At 43.1% G+C, this 12,896-nt stretch overlaps 1 protein-coding gene across 1 annotated transcript in view; it reads left to right on the forward strand.

Annotated features, from left to right (window-relative positions):
- The window catches only part of EIF4G2 (eukaryotic translation initiation factor 4 gamma 2), a 123,163-nt gene that overhangs the window by 101,558 nt on the left and 8,709 nt on the right, over nt 1-12,896 (forward strand). Inside the window, exons 6-10 of the mRNA XM_060262390.1 lie at nt 5,218-5,290; nt 7,485-7,592; nt 8,635-8,700; nt 11,082-11,207; nt 12,571-12,673. Of these exons, the coding sequence (XP_060118373.1) occupies nt 5,218-5,290; nt 7,485-7,592; nt 8,635-8,700; nt 11,082-11,207; nt 12,571-12,673 (476 nt within the window). The remainder of the gene's footprint in view (nt 1-5,217; nt 5,291-7,484; nt 7,593-8,634; nt 8,701-11,081; nt 11,208-12,570; nt 12,674-12,896) is intronic.

Genomic DNA, 12,896 nt, shown 5'->3' on the forward strand with positions numbered 1-12,896 from the left:
ATGTGCCAACATGTCATTGAGGCTATATCAAGTTTTGACCACCCTGAAAGAGGGTGGAGCAGCTTGGTATGCAGGCCTTGGCTTTGCTCTGCTCCACAATCTATTGCAATAAATGTTTTTTCCTCTTTACCCAGACTTCAGCTGCATGTCTTTTATTGGGCAAAAACATTCAGATTGCAGACTTAATAAGAACATAAGAGAAGCCATATTGGATCAGGCCAATGGTCTATCCAGTCCAGCACTCTGTGTCACACAGTGGCCAAAAAAACCAGGCGCCATCAGGAGTTCCATCAGTGGGGTCAAGACTTGTGCAACATCTTTGGGCCTAAAATGGATTCTTCTTACAAGGGGAAAATCAACACTGGCAATCTGTAGACCAAGTGTTTCAGAACCTAGGCCTTTTCCGCACAAGTGCAAACCGCTGCATCTGCGTTCTTAAATAATTGATGTTTGTAAAACTTTCCGCACATTTTTTGCCTCCTCAGAAGTAGATCCGAATTTAGTGCCCCACTATCCTGCACCTTCCGAATCCACTTTTTCCACAATTTTTCCCCTTCAGCTATGAATTCAGTTTTCCAATGAGGAATTCTTGATTTCGAATTCTGTTCCCTGTCATGCTTTTGTGTCTTCAGTGTCTGTGTTCACTTCCCTTCTGTCCCCCACCCCTTCACATTGCCCCTGAGCAATTCACTATTTTTTAGTGTAATGTTGATTGTGTTACAATGTGGGTTTTTTTATTGTAATATAGCAATATCATAATGTTGGGATAAAATGGGCAGTGAGGTTAGACGTACTCATCCATGAAGTTCCTTTCCTTTCTTTTTTTTTTGTGGGGGTTTAAGTTTTACAGTATATACTTGTAGTTTCTCCATTCTCTCCCCACCCTTCTCTTCCCCTATAGTGCCAAGTGTGTTTTCTTTTCTTTTTTCTTTTACTGTGTTATGATGTTATAATATTGTTGCATATGCAAAAAAGGAGGTTCCATTGTGTCCTCATTTGCATTTTGTCAGCAAAGGTACCTTACTTTAAGCTTTTTTGCATATGCTGTAATGTTATAACATTTGTGGGGGGGGAGGCTGGCTGTAAAAAAAAGGCTGATATTGAGTAACACTGTTATGAATTGGCGTATCCAATTCAATGATCAAGCCATTTTCTTAGCTGGTGACTAAGGAGGAGTGGAGGACCTTTGAAATGGCGGCAATCATGCTGTTCCCCACAATACATCCAGCTTTTTTGCAAACATGCTGTTCCCCATGATAGATTCAGCCTTTTTGCAATATTATAACATTACTGCACATGTGCAAAAAAAAAGGAGGTTCTGTTGCTGACAAAGTGCATGATGACATGACCACACAACCTTTCAAAGGAGGTACAAAACAGATGGGGAAGGTTGGATCAGAATTTGAGCAAAAATTACCTGAAATAAATGCAGTTTTGAAGAAGGGGTGTCACAAAGTCAGAGCATCAGCTGGGGATTCAGCTTGCCAGGAAACAGCAGCAACACTGAGGTGTGGGAAAGGTCCTAGTTTAGGCTCATAAGCTCCCAATTGCCAGTCTTACTGTATGTTCCTACTCTGCATACTTCTATGCAATGCTAAGTAAATAGTATAATGTTTAATGTTTATCCCCTGTTCAACCCACATTTCTTCATTCTTGATATACTGTACATGTTTACTTCTATGGGTTAAAGTATTCTTTATTGAGTTTAACGTAGCTGCTGACCTCTCCAGATTACAAACAAGTACATATTAGTGAAAAATGTTTACTTTAATTAATGTATATTGGTCCTTATTTTAATAGCTTGAAATTTATCTAAATGCTGTCAGACACACAGCTTTTTTAATTGCAGGGTTTCTTCCTGTGATAGGCAGGACCCAACTGTCATTCAACTATGTCACAAGTATTTTGGATTTTGATGTGTTTTATAACACTAGATTGCCCCATTTTGACCTCATGTATTCTAGGAAATCTCCTTCTTAAAAGTATTGATGTTAAACCACAGTCCATTCTTCATTTTTCACACCACAATTATGATTCATGATCACTAGACAAATAATAATGACTTCCTTTGGAAAGGAAGGCTTCCTGGTATGCACCACCTTATTTTGTTCTGCTCTTGACTGAACAGTTTAATATTTGGGATATCAATATGTGCTTTAGTGGTAATGCATACAGCATCTCTCTCAAAGAGTGCTGATACTTCCACTCTATTGAGACCATTCACATACTCATTTATTCCTAAAAATTCATACATTTTGCCAAGCCAGTGCATTCCTGTTTTTCTCCCCAGTCTTTGTATTTAAAGTGCTTTTATGTTTCAATTTTTTTCGTGTTTTTCTTGCAAATTTCAGTGCAGTTCTTTAGGTGTGAACTGTTGTCCAACAATTATCTCACCTGATTTGTGATTTGTAATGTGCTTGATGATTATGGGTAATTCAATACCTCCCTTACCTAACTGTCCTTCTGTCATTATCTCTTTTAAAATGCCATCCATCTGCTATGAAATGCCTCAAGATGAAACTATATCAAATCCTGATGTAGGTCCAAGCTTCCCCCGTTTCCCAAGAAAGTTCAAGTGACAAGAAACAAGATCCCTTAAGCACCTTGTCCTGAAACTAGTGTTTGCAGAGGTGAAGAGGGGAGGTTGTTAATTTCAATTAAAAAAAATTAAAGTATTTAGTACAGTTCTTCAAGCTGAAACTTTCTTACTGTTTTTAACAGGCACAGTTAAATGGACAACTTCTTTGCAATTAGCCTTACCAGAATTGCAAAGAAAAATGAAGCAAAATTTATGAGACCTTTGTCAATTTCACCCCCCCTCCCCTTTTTGTGGTTGTCAATTTCACCATATTTTTGCCTTCTAACTCCATCAACCAGCAGCAGTAAGATTGGGGGGGGGGGGGGGAGAAAGCAGGCAGGTGAAATTGTCACAGCAGTATCTCAGGGGAACTCTAGTTAAAAGAACAGCAGCTCGTTTTGGAGCAGCAGCAATGGCAGTGGAACGGCAGGTGCTCCTTACAGGGAACCAGGTGGCTGGTTAAAACTTTCACAGCAAGAACTGTGGATGTCTGTAATGGAGAGAAAAACGAAGGCTGCCAAGCACAGCCGTCCTTTCTGAAGAAGCAAAACTATTACATGGGGACTATGTAGACTATAACCAGGGGTCATTTTGTAGAAAAATAGGTGGTGGAGCTCATCCAGGGATTGTTATCCAGCTGTACATACTATTCAATGGACAAGGAGGTGGAACTCTCAGGAGGAGGAGGAGGAACTCTCAGAAAGGTTCAGGAGCTGTGCTCCTGTGAGCTCCCACTGAATTCAAGGCCTGAATATAATTAACTATGAATCAGATTTATAGCATATACTTATGAAATACAAACGGATTTTAAAATTGGATTGTGCCTTACAGTAGTTTGAAATTGGTTCCAGCCATCTAACATCAAAGTACAGATACAGCAATAGACAGAAATCACAGAAATTGCACATTACCCCCTTAGGACAATTAGCATACTGTTCATAAGTGTCTCATGACTTCCTTAAAACCCTGATGGCCAATCTTTTTGGTATGGACTACCCTACATTACTAGGATGTAATGATGCTTTTCTATACATCCTCCTGGACTGAATCGTCCCGGAACAAACTGAGACCTAGGTTTCCTGTCTCATTACCAGTGCTGATATCCCCACACCTACTACCCCTCTGCATATCATACCTAATCCAATCAAACCTTGGCAGCTGAAATAATCTTTATAAAGTTTATATTTACAGTACTTTGTGTGACATTTTATGGCAAACATGGCCTGGCCCAACAACATGCCCTCAACACAAATGACATTGACACCTCTGAAATAGGGCTTCAAAGATCAAGACCAGCACCTTCAATTGTGGCTGGAAACAAACTGGAAACCAGGGTAGGAGGGCCAAGTTCTCTTTCAAAGGGACAGAACTAGGGTGGCCAGCTCCCAATGGGGAAATACCTGGGGATGTGGGGGTTGGAGCTGAGGAGGGCAGGGTTTGGGGAGGGGAAGTCATTTTCTATCACTGGAGATCAGTTGTACTAGCAGGAGGTCTCCAACCACTACCTGGAGGCTGGCAACCCTATAGTTATACGAGTTGAGCATAAGAAAGCATGCAATAAGACCACGTTAGCCTTCTAAGGAAGCATCAGTTTTCCCAGAAGCAACCAACATGCCTCTGGAACTGTGTGACTCCTCGTTGCCAGCTGGCTGCAAAAATGCAGACAACCTTTTCTCAGTTGGCAGCATTCCTAATGCAAATTAGCTCCCATTGTAGCGAACAGGTTATGCCCATAGCTAGGAAACACCAGCCATCAGAGACCATCAATGCTCACTTAAGAAAGTGTCTTCTAGCCATCAAGAGAGTGTTCAGCTATTATATGATACATAAGAGTTGGAGAAAAGTGTCACATTTTAAGGTTCATTTGTCGTTCTCTCTAGAAACTAACACCTGTAAAGCAGTTTTCTCTAAAACACTTTTCTACACAGGGATAGGAAAAATCTGTGTTTTGCAACTGTAATAAACTGATTGTTATAAACATTTTAGAATTCATCTCCAGTGAATCATATGATCCATGAAATCTCTCACTATTGCACAAGTGTGGTTGGATCAAAGTAGGTATTGTGTAACTGTGGTTAGCATTGACATAGCAATGTGCTGGATTAAGAGAACAATACTATAATTAAAGCTATCCTTGAATGAGAACTGTTTTCTTTTTAGTTAAATAATCTTTCAGTTTTCTGTCAGAATTATTAATATACCAGCAGAAACATACTTTGCACTGCACAGATTTGTTTAGTTATCTCTGAAATATTACAAGACATGATAATTCATGCCTAACATCTCTTTTGAAATGCTTATACAGGCAGTGTTTGGAGATTTTGTGCATAAGAACATGCAGAGTCTCACTAAAATTACTGAAAAGAATCATTCATTAGTATACTGGTGATCAGGAGCCATGTTACATATCTAGTCATAAAATTTAAGAGCTAACAATTGCTCCGTACCACAATAGTCACTGAGCAGGAGGAATGTGAAAGAGCAAGGATAGCTTTTTAAACTCAGAGAGTTGAAATCGCATGTGTTTAAAAACGTCCATCTTTAAAAACTAGCACCCCACATTTGTGACTTTTCAGGACTAAATCAAGCATATAGCCAATTCACCCTCATGATCTCTGATTTTTTTTCTAACTTGGCAGTTTTAGCCAGCATTAAAACAAAATCAAGCAAGCTACGGAAGTTTTTCCAGAAAGCAGGTTCAGGACCACCGATGTACCATTGGAAAGGGTGGACTGCGAGATGGGCATACAGGGGTATCGCGTAAAGTAAATCCTCTTACGTGAGAGAAGGGAAGCAGATGTCATTGTAATTCATGGGAAACAATCTTTTACTGTTTGTATCTGGAATACACAATGATGGGGAAGGAAAAGAAAAGATTCATCTAGCCTGCCCCAATTGACCAGCTGCGCCGTTTGCGCAGTCTACCATTCCAGACAAGATTACTTTGTACGCAAACCAAACGATGTGCCCCCCTTTGTGAATAGGGTGCTGCACTGCGGCGGTGCTTCCCATCAACCAACCTTGCCTCCTCCCCCTCCTTAGCACTGTTCCCACCCCCTTTCGTCATTGTGATTGGTCGGCTTGGCAGACTCCCTGTCGATGATTGGTAGCCGGCATATCGAGGACGGTTTGGTTGCGCACTGTGTAATAAAGTTAGTGGGGCTGTCTCAGTACACATTAGAGGCTGCGGCGAGTTGGTCCGATTTCTATGGAGGTGACGGAGGAAAGCGCTCGGTGGCTCCTGTGGTGATTCGGAGACTCGTCCTGACATTCTCGCTTTCCCCCCCTCCCTACCCCAGCCCCGATCCCCGGCTCCCTCTTCCCCCTCCCTTCTCTCGCCTCTCCCCAGCCTTCGCCGCTGCCGGGTCTCGGGGACGCTGACGAGGCTCTAGGGAAGGTGAGGGGATCGCCGTCGTCGTTGTTTGAAGTGATAAGTGGGGGCTTGTGCTGATGGCGGAGCCAGTTCTGCCCTTAGGCGGGAACGTTTCAGGCCCAGTGTTGGGGATGGAGAGTGAAGCAGGCTATGGGGAGCAGGCTGCCGATAAGCAAAATGGCCGCTGCCTAAAACGGCCGCCATCTTGTCCTCGCTGGTGCACGTTCGCTCTGAGGCACAAAATGGCGGTGGCCACCGGGACCCGGTTGTCTTAGGCCGGTTTATGGGAGGGTGGACGGGGCACGAGATGCTTTGCCAGAGGGAGCATTATCGTGTATTGTCGATAAAGTGCAGAGCGGAGCTTTTATGTCTCCGCCTCGCCCTTTTTGACGGGGGGGGGGTCATTTTTTTCTCTGAGGAGCCCAGTTATACTGTGGCTGAGGGGGAGCTGCTTCCCCGTAAGCCGCAAGACCGGCGAGTAGCGGGGAGAGCCCGAATTGCCTTTCTGAAGGAGTGAGGTGGCTGGCTGCCGGCAGGATCCTGGCTACGAGAGAACAAAGAGCGACCTTGGTCTCTCCCTAGTGCGGATTGTGCCGGGAAACGGGCGGTGCCCCGCAAGACGAGGGGGAGGGCCAGGGCTGGGGCATGATGCGAGCTCTAGCGGGGGGGGGGGGGGGGCTCGTAAGCCCTTTTGTTCGGCTGTGGTCATATTCCTGTCTCGGACGGGATTTTGATACCAGGCCGCTCCCGGCAGAGAAGAATAGAGCCACGTGTGTTGCTGATGTGGCGGTCTCTGCGGATTTAAGGTTCCTGTCCGCTGCTTTCTTTACTTGTGAGTAATGTTCGTTGAAGTAGATGAGGATTTATTAACAGTAAAGGTGCTTGAGAGCTAAGTCCACAATCGTTAAACATGGTAATGAGAGGCCTGCCTGAATCTCGTTACTGCTTCCGCCTTTGAGTTAAGAAAATAGGGTCTTGCACAATCTGTAATGGCCTCGCTGTGCTCGACCCCGGGGGTGGGGGGCGCTGGAGTTTTGATTTGGCTTTCCTAAAACCCCACACCTTCAGTAGGGTGATTAGGGGTCTTCTAGGTGCTTAGGTCTTATGGGGGAGCTGCACCTTAGGTGAAAGTTTTTTACATTAGAATTATATTTTGGAAAGCATGGCTATTGAATGTGATGCATAATAACACTGCACTTCAGAAGACTTGTCTGGATGAATCCTATAAGGCTACAAACATGTGAAACTAAGTATATAAACAAAACAAAGTTACCTGTGTGGTCAACACTGTAAGGGTCCATGGTTTCAGTAAACCTATGGCATACTCAGTTGTCAATCCTTTATGTTACCATCATGGAGAAGATATAGGTTTGAAAGCAGACTGTTCACAATTTCACTGGTAAATCATACAGAAACTACAGACTTAGATTAGTGGAAAGATACTGATAATATGGGATTGTGACTCTTACATGATGTGCTAGCTAAGTCTTGGTGTTCAGACACTTACAATGTAAATTCTTTATTGTCTTCTAGGTTTTGTTTTTCCCTATCCTGTCAATTTATTATTCTTTTGAAGATTCTTCGTTGTCAAGCCGCCAAAGTGGAGAGTGCGATTGCAGAAGGGGGTGCTTCTCGTTTCAGGTATCTCTTTTTAATGGAATGTCTATTTTCATAGTAAGATGGATGAATAAAAAACACTTAAAAGAGCTGTTCGGATCTGTAACATAGTGGTCTTCATCAGCTGTTGGTGATTCAAAGGGGGTATGATGAGTTTCACAGTAGTGTTACATAGGAAGTTATTATGGTTTGCTGGTGCAGCAGCAGATGACTGCAGTGTGAAGCCTTGTATAGTTATAGGCACTTTTGATCCAAGGCTGCTCCTTCACCTTGTCCTCACGTTGTCAAAACAATAAAAAGTGAAGGGTGCTTGAAGAATGAATAGCAGAGGTCAGGACCAGGCCTGTAGCCGGGGGTGCGGGGCATGACCCCCCACCCAACCCCCCCTTGAACCTTTGTGGCTCCTCCTTTCCCCAGCCCCCACTCTCTCCGCCGCCACTTTTGTCCCCGCGGCTCTGGCAATGCCACCCACCTCAGTTCGAAACCTCCCCCTCCCACCCCACGCAGCCGCTTACTCACCCACCAACCAAGCAAAAGAGTAAAGAGCAGGCTCCTGGGGCTCGTTACTCTTTCGCTCGGTTGGTGGGTGAGTAAGTGGGTGGGAGAGATGCCGTGTGGAGGGGGGCGGGGTCTCCAGAGCCAGGGGGAGAAAAGTGGCGGCGGAGAGGGGGGGCTGCTAGAGGGGGGGCCTTCCATCCAAAAAATTTTCCCGTGTGCCCCCCAACAAATTTTCTGGCTATGGGCCTGGTCATGACCTACGGCCCACAGAATAGCGAGGACTAACAAATAGCTGCTTCACATTGCGTATCAGAAAACACATTGTTGTGGAAGCATATGTGGAGGTGGTATGCCAGAGTGCAGAGGAGGTCTAGGAAGTTCCACTAGACTGTCTTCCCCCCAAAAAACCCTTCGCCCTCATATTAGTATTAGTAGTATCTGTCTTTCATGCCTTCTTACTTGGCAGTCATTTTTGTGTGTTTGTTTTTGGTGCTACAGGTAGTAATTATGTAAGGATTTAGCCACTTGCTCCTTGAAAGTTAACTGTTTTTCCCCCCACCCCCAATAGTGCTTCTTCAGGCGGAGGAGGAGGTAGGGGTGCACCTCAGCACTATCCCAAGACTGCTGGCAACAGGTAAGTCTGTATCAAGCTTAGAAGACTATATTGCATAAAAATGTGAAAGTTCTACTGGATTAGATTGAAAGGTTCATCTTGTCCAGCATTGTTTCTTGAAGGAACCAACCAGCTGGATGAGTCTGAGTCCGCAAGCAACGTGGTTATTCCTCTTTGTTACCACAGCTAATAACCATATATTGAGTTTTTCCCATGAATTTGTGTGGTTTTAATATAAAGACTTGCGATAGTGAATTCCATAAGGCAGTTACAGACTGCATTGAAGAAGCACTTCTTTGTCTTAAATCTGCTGCCAGTCACTCTTACTGGGTGATCACATTCTAGTGTTATGGAGAAAATTCTTTTCCAAGTCCTCCACAAAATGTATACATTTATACACTTAGGAAATCTAGTATTGTTAGCTTATTCAGTTGGTAAAGTGTTCCTGCTCCTTGATGATTTTGCACGTTTTCCAGTTGTATGAGTATTTTGAGATTTTAGATATTTATACCCCCTTTTGTCCCCAGTGAGGGCCCATGCAGCCTATAGTATCATTCTCCTGTCCTCAATTTTATCCTCACAGCAGCCCTGTGAGATAGGTTAGACTGAGAATTACTGGCCAGCAAGTTTCCCTGGCAGAGTGGGATTTAAACCTGGCTGGTCCAATGTTGTAGGCACTACATTATATTGGCACTGTGTACTGATAAGAACTATGTACAGTTTTCTAAGTGTAATCAGGAAGTATATTGAGGATATTATAGTTTTTACAGTTCATTTGTGGTTCTGTTCCTGATAAATCTTAGTTTACCTTTTTCACTGCTGCTTTACACAATTGATATTTTGGTTAAAGATGTCCATTATGATTGCAAAATATTTGCTGGTCGGTCATTACAAGTTCAGGAACCCCATATGTAGAATTTTCCCCATTGTGGTTCATTTTATACTTAAGTTGAATCTTGTGTGTTCCAGTTTGGAGAAGTTCTAGAGCAGGGGTGGCCAACGGTAACTTTCCAGAAGTTTTTTTTTTTTTGCCTACAGCTCCCATCAGCCCCAGCCATGGGCCATGCTGTCTGGGGCTGATGGGAGTTGTAGGCAAAAAAACATCTGGAGAGCTACCATTGGCCACCCCTGTTCTAGAGGAAATATATCTGTGTTGGTTTTCACCAATCTGAATGACTGTTCTCTGCAGATTTTACTATTTCACTGTTCATCTTGATTTCAGATTACTTTAAGAATAAATTAAATGGCATCAGACTTAATCCAGAGTCCTATTAATGTGCATTATGACTAGAAGAGTTGATGCTGGTGCTGAGTTTGAGATGTATATGTTCTTAGTTAATTTTCCTTATTTAAATCAAACTTATTTCAATAGACTTAAAGTAGCTAGTAATATGCCAAGTGACAAAGAACGCAGTAAAATCACTGCAGGAACATATTATTTAATTCAGGTAATGTATGATGATTACACCAATACCAACAAACAAAAATTTCAGAATTCATTGTCTTAACAAAATGTGCTCTGATTTTTTTTCCAATAAAAAGCTGTATAACCCCGTTGTAAAGACAGAGGTTCTCTCTAGACCAGAGGTGGCCAAACTGTGGCTCAGGAGCCACATGTGGCTCTTTCACACATATTATGTGACTCTCGAAGATCCCACTGCTTCATTGGCAGGCTTGGAGAAGGCATTTATCTTTAAAAACACTTTTCCAAGTCAAGCCACCCAGCAGCTTGGCGAATGCATTTAAAGTTAAAGTTGCTTACTTTCCACCTCTTCCTCCCCCATCTATTAGCTTCCCTCTCTCCTTGTCTTGAGGCTCACAAACATCTGATGTTCATGTCTCACAGCTCTCAAAATCTGATGTTTATTCTTTTGTGGCTCTTACATTAAGCAAGCTTGGTCACCCCTGCTCTAGACTCTGTTTGGTGACAGTGTTGTACATGTCAGTAAGTCCTGGCTTCTGTTTGAATGGAGAAGGAAATGTGGATCTGTGAGAGGACACCAGAAGTTGAAATGGACCAGTGGGGTACAACTGATGTTCATATTAATTTCTGGTTTTGCTAAATTCTTAAATAGGGGCTTTGCAAGTGTAGTGGTGATGTGAAAGATGTGTAGTAGTAGTGTAGTAGTCATGTGTAATAGTGACCTCCCACAAAGCTTTCTCCCCAGATACTATTCAAAAGCTGTAATGACACAGGTTTCTTTGTGCTATTGATACATCAGTGTGGTATAGTGATGAGAGTGCTAGATATAGTTAGGAAGGTAAAATTGACTGCTTTGATTCTCCAGTGGAAGGAAAGGCAGAGTATACATATTTCGTTTTACGGTGTTTCTCATTACCTTGAAGTTACAGGAGAGTATTCTATGGGTTCTAATATCTGATTCTTGTGTTTTAAAATAAAGCGAGTTCCTGGGGAAAACCCCAGGGCAAAACGCTCAGAAATGGATTCCTTCACGAAGCACTAGACGAGATGACGACTCCGCAAATGACAAAGAAAGACATGATGCAATCTTCAGGAAAGTGAGAGGGTAAGTTAGAATGTTTTAACTAAAGCTGGTATCTAAAATGAGATTCTTTCTAGAAGTCTGCAGCAAAAAAATTGACTGCTGAATTAAAATCATTGAGAAGTTTGTTTTTCCTGTACATACTTTATTTTTTGGTACTCCCTTAGACCAGGTGTCCCCAACCCCCATGCCATGGACTGGTACCAGTCCATGGCCTGTTAGCAACCAGGCCATGGAGCGAGGCAGAAGTGCTGCACTGCTCATTTCGCCCACCCGGGACCCGGATGGACAAAAGACGCAGCACAGCCTTACTCCGAAGCCACCTCTCTGTAAGCAGCCTCGGAGTGAGGCCACACCACCTTTTTCATCTGCCGTGGACGGAAGGCAGCACTGCTACAACCTTCACCTACCTCTCATTTATAGACCCCTGCTGATCAGCGGGGGTCTTTAAATTTGAGAGAGAGGCAGATTGGCAGCTTTTGCCGCCTGGCTGCCTAGTGGGGAGGTAATGGAAGCAGCCCCAATCTCCTCCACCCCCATTTAAAGACCCCTATGGGGGGCAGCAAAAAAACCCCCAGCACCATGTGGGGGGCGGGGGGGAGACATGGTCTGTGGAAAAGTTGTCCTTTATGAAACCAGTCTGTGGTGCCAAAAAGGTTGGGAGCTGCTGCTAGACTGTTGCTCAGAATCTTACTGAAGTTTACTCTGGGATTTAACTTCCAGGAAAGCATTATTAGGATTGCACAGAAAAGCCACAGTTGACTGAATTCCTGATTTCAGACCAGACCTGCACAAATTTGAATTACAATACTATATGCAGCTCACCAGGTAGTTGATAATTTCTACTGCTGCTCTTGCGGTGCACATTATGAAGAAAAAACAGTTGTGTTGTACAGGCTTGATATAAGGCTGGAGCAGCAAAATCTCAACCACTGTTTCCAAACCTGCTTGGTAATTTCATCTCTGCCAGTTTCAGTAAATTGTGCAGTCCTTTGCAGTTTTCTTGCCATCTCTGTGGCCATAAGTTTTCTGACTCGCTGGTTTTCTCAGCCTTGAGCACTTTTCTGCCTGTTCTTGTGTGATATTTTGATCCTAACCAGATACATGTCCAGCAGATTGGACTGAAGTCTACTTAGTTTCCTGATGGCCAACCTTATTAGCTCTGTCCCTTTGTGTCCAACTTTTATTACTACAAGATCAGTACAGTATGGAATACAATTAAAATGTGCTACATTTTCTAAGAAGCTGAAAGCATTATAATTGAGTCATTTGTGCTGAAGAATGGTAGAAGTGTCAAAGATGAATTTAGGAAGATGCAATAAGCTAAGTGAATAAACTGAATCCTGGATTAGAGGAGTCTTACGCTGTTATTTTTTGTTTCCTTTAGCATATTAAATAAGCTTACTCCTGAAAAGTTTGACAAGCTATGCCTTGAGCTCCTCAATGTGGGTGTAGAGTCTAAGCTCATCCTAAAGGGGATCATACTGCTGGTAAGGGAAAATGTACTGAAAAAACTGTTCCAGATGCAACAGGTTTTCTGTGTGGTGTTGGGAGAATTTCCTGGAAGTAGTTACATTGCTAGACGTGAAAATAGAGGCTAGTTCTATAGTTTTTGGTCTTGATGTTTTGACACATTTCTTCAATACTGTAGAAGCTTTACTCAAGCTTATGCAGCAGTATTCAGGGTAATGCAGATGCCAGGTTGGGCTTATC

The sequence above is a fragment of the Heteronotia binoei genome, chromosome 21 (genome assembly GCF_032191835.1).
Source record: "Heteronotia binoei isolate CCM8104 ecotype False Entrance Well chromosome 21, APGP_CSIRO_Hbin_v1, whole genome shotgun sequence".
Classification (NCBI taxonomy): Eukaryota; Metazoa; Chordata; class Lepidosauria; order Squamata; family Gekkonidae; genus Heteronotia; species Heteronotia binoei.